The following is a 2499-nucleotide window of genomic DNA, read 5'->3' as shown; positions in this document are numbered from 1 at the left end:
CTCAAAAAAAAAAAAAAAATTAGCCAGGTGTGGTGGCAGGTGCCTGTAGTTTCAGCTATTTGGAAGGCTGAGGCAGAAGGGGAAGGATTGCCAGAGCCCAGCAGGTTGAGGCTACGGTGGCCACAAGTGTGCCATTGCTCTCCAGCCTGGGCGACAGAGTAAGACTCTGACTCAAAAAAAAAAAAAAAAAGAAGACCCTGTCTGGCAGAGTTGGTGTGAATCAGCCTGTATGTGAGGGGCATCAGAGGCGTCATAGTGCTGCTGTTCTTTTCTTGGCAACACCAGGTGGCCAGCTTTGATCTGGATGGGACCCTCATCACCACACGCTCTGGGAAGGTCTTCCCCACTGGCCCCAGTGACTGGAGGTGATAAGAGGCAAGAGGGAGTGAGTGAGGCTTGGAGTCCATCTCCAGGCCCCGGGTCACCTGCCACTTCCCACCTGCCCTAGGATCTTATACCCAGAGATCCCGCGCAAACTCCGAGAGCTGGAAGCTGAGGGCTACAAGGTACGGGCTCCTCTTGGTATGTGCACATGGCGGCCAGATGGTGCATCAGACCAAGGCCCTGGTGAGGAGAGCACCCAGTGACACCCATCTGCCTTCCAGCTGGTGATCTTCACCAACCAGATGGGCATCGGACGCGGGAAGCTGCCAGCTGAGGAGTTCAAGGCCAAGGTGGAAGCTGTGCTGGAGAAGCTGAGGGTCCCCTTCCAGGTGCGACTGTTAATGGGTTTGTGGGAGGAGAGACCCAGGTGGGCGGGGCGGAGGTGTCCGGTGGGCTTATGCTGACGGAACCCATATGAGCTACAAAGTCAGGCACTGGCAGCTCTCCTTGGATGGGTGGGGGTTGGGGTAGCACCCAGTAGGTCGTTCCGGGAGGAGCTGAAGACGCTGTGTGACCCTCCCATCGGCAGGTACTGGTGGCCACGCACGCAGGCTTGAACCGCAAGCCAGTGACTGGCATGTGGGACCATCTGCAGGAGCAGGTAGGCTGAGCCGCCCCCCTTTCCCTGCTGAGCCCCCTAATCCGGCCTTCCTCCAAGCATCTGATCCCATCTCCTCCCCCCTCTGCTCTTCCTGTCCCCTCGTCCTTGGTCCCTGCTTTGTTTTGAGCCGTCACATCATGGGTGTTGGCTTGAACCCAGTGCTTTTCAACCCTGAGACACTGGTGATTCATCCATCCACACGCTTGTGTGTGCATGTGTGCAGAAGTTCATCGCATTCTTGAGTTGAAGATGTTGACAAGTGAGACACGTGCCTGGTGCCTAGGCACCCATGAGGGTGGCAACTCTAGGTGGGTAGACGGGAGGGCACATAAAATAGCGGGAAGGATGGAAGCAAGATAAAGCAGGGTGTGGTTTTAGCTACGGGTCAGGGACGGCCTCTCTGAGAAGGTGACGTGGACGAGGAGTCTAAGGGTGAGGGAGGGAGCCAGGGGGCATCAAGGCAGAGTGGTCCAGGCAGGAGAACCAGCAAGGGAAAGGCCCCGAGGTAGGACCCAGCCGGGCGTGGTTGCAGGCGGTGAGGTCCACGTGGCTGGGCCCGAGTGAGCACCGGGAAAGGGCAGGGCCTGTGGGCGGGACTTGGCTTTTGCCCCAGGTGAAGCCGAGCCCTAGGGGGACTCCGGGCTGATGGCGTCGGGAACAGGCGCCCTCTGGCGGCCGCGTGGGGGGACAGACGGGGGCGGGGACTGAAGCCCGGAGAGCAGGGGAGGCGGCCATGGCGGTGCCAAGCGGCGGGGTGGTGGGGACCTGAAGGGTCGGGGGCACGGGCCAAGCGGAGCAGCCCCGGGCGCCCCCGAGCGCTCAAGGGGCAGCCGTGGAAGGCTCCTCACTACGTCTCTCCCAGGCCAACGAGGGCGTGCCCATCTCCATCAGCGACAGCATCTTCGTGGGCGGTAAGGGCCCGGCCGCTGGGGGCGGGCTGGGGCCCCTCTCCGAGCTTGCCGGTGAAGGCTGCCCTGCGCCTTCCAGATGCAGCCGGCCGCCCAGCCAACTGGGCCCCTGGACGGAAGAAGAAGGACTTCTCTTGTGCCGACCGCCTGGTGAGGCCTCCTGCCCCTGCCCCTGGCCCCCGGGAGCCCGGCCCCCACCCTCTGACCTCTGCCCTCACCCCTAGTTTGCCCTCAACCTTGGCCTGCCCTTCGCCACGCCGGAGGAGTTCTTCCTGAAGTGGCCCGTGGCCGGCTTCGAGCTCCCAGCCTTTGACCCGGTGAGGGCCCGGGGCAGGAGCGGTGGGAGGGCTCGTGGGAATGGGGTGAGGGTCTCATGCCTCTTGTCCGGCCCCTCCCAGAGGACTGTCTCCCCCTCGGGGCCTCTCTGCCTCCCGGAGTCCAGCTCCCTCTTGAGCTCCGACCCAGAGGTGGTTGTCGCCGTGGGATTCCCTGGGGGTGAGATGCCCTGACCCCTGCCCGCCCAGGCCCCCCTTGTCCTAGGCCACCCACTGACGGTTCCCCCTCCCCCGCCGCCGCAGCCGGAAAGTCCACCTTCCTCAAGGAGCA

General features: G+C 62.9%; 1 protein-coding gene across 2 annotated transcripts in view; it reads left to right on the top strand.

Annotated features, from left to right (window-relative positions):
* PNKP (polynucleotide kinase 3'-phosphatase) overlaps nt 1–2499 on the top strand; it is a 6732-nt gene that overhangs the window by 3228 nt on the left and 1005 nt on the right. For both annotated transcript variants that reach the window (XM_021711243.1, XM_008055800.2), the window contains 9 exons: nt 286–365; nt 449–506; nt 606–713; nt 914–985; nt 1848–1896; nt 1973–2043; nt 2118–2210; nt 2292–2388; nt 2472–2499. In XM_021711243.1, the coding sequence (XP_021566918.1) occupies nt 286–365; nt 449–506; nt 606–713; nt 914–985; nt 1848–1896; nt 1973–2043; nt 2118–2210; nt 2292–2388; nt 2472–2499 (656 nt within the window). The remainder of the gene's footprint in view (nt 1–285; nt 366–448; nt 507–605; nt 714–913; nt 986–1847; nt 1897–1972; nt 2044–2117; nt 2211–2291; nt 2389–2471) is intronic.

The sequence above is a fragment of the Carlito syrichta genome, unplaced genomic scaffold, assembly GCF_000164805.1.
Source record: "Carlito syrichta isolate Samal-C Ts95f unplaced genomic scaffold, Tarsius_syrichta-2.0.1 Scaffold301956, whole genome shotgun sequence".
Lineage (NCBI taxonomy): Eukaryota > Metazoa > Chordata > Mammalia > Primates > Tarsiidae > Carlito > Carlito syrichta.
This window is presented reverse-complemented; position numbering and strand designations above follow the sequence as displayed.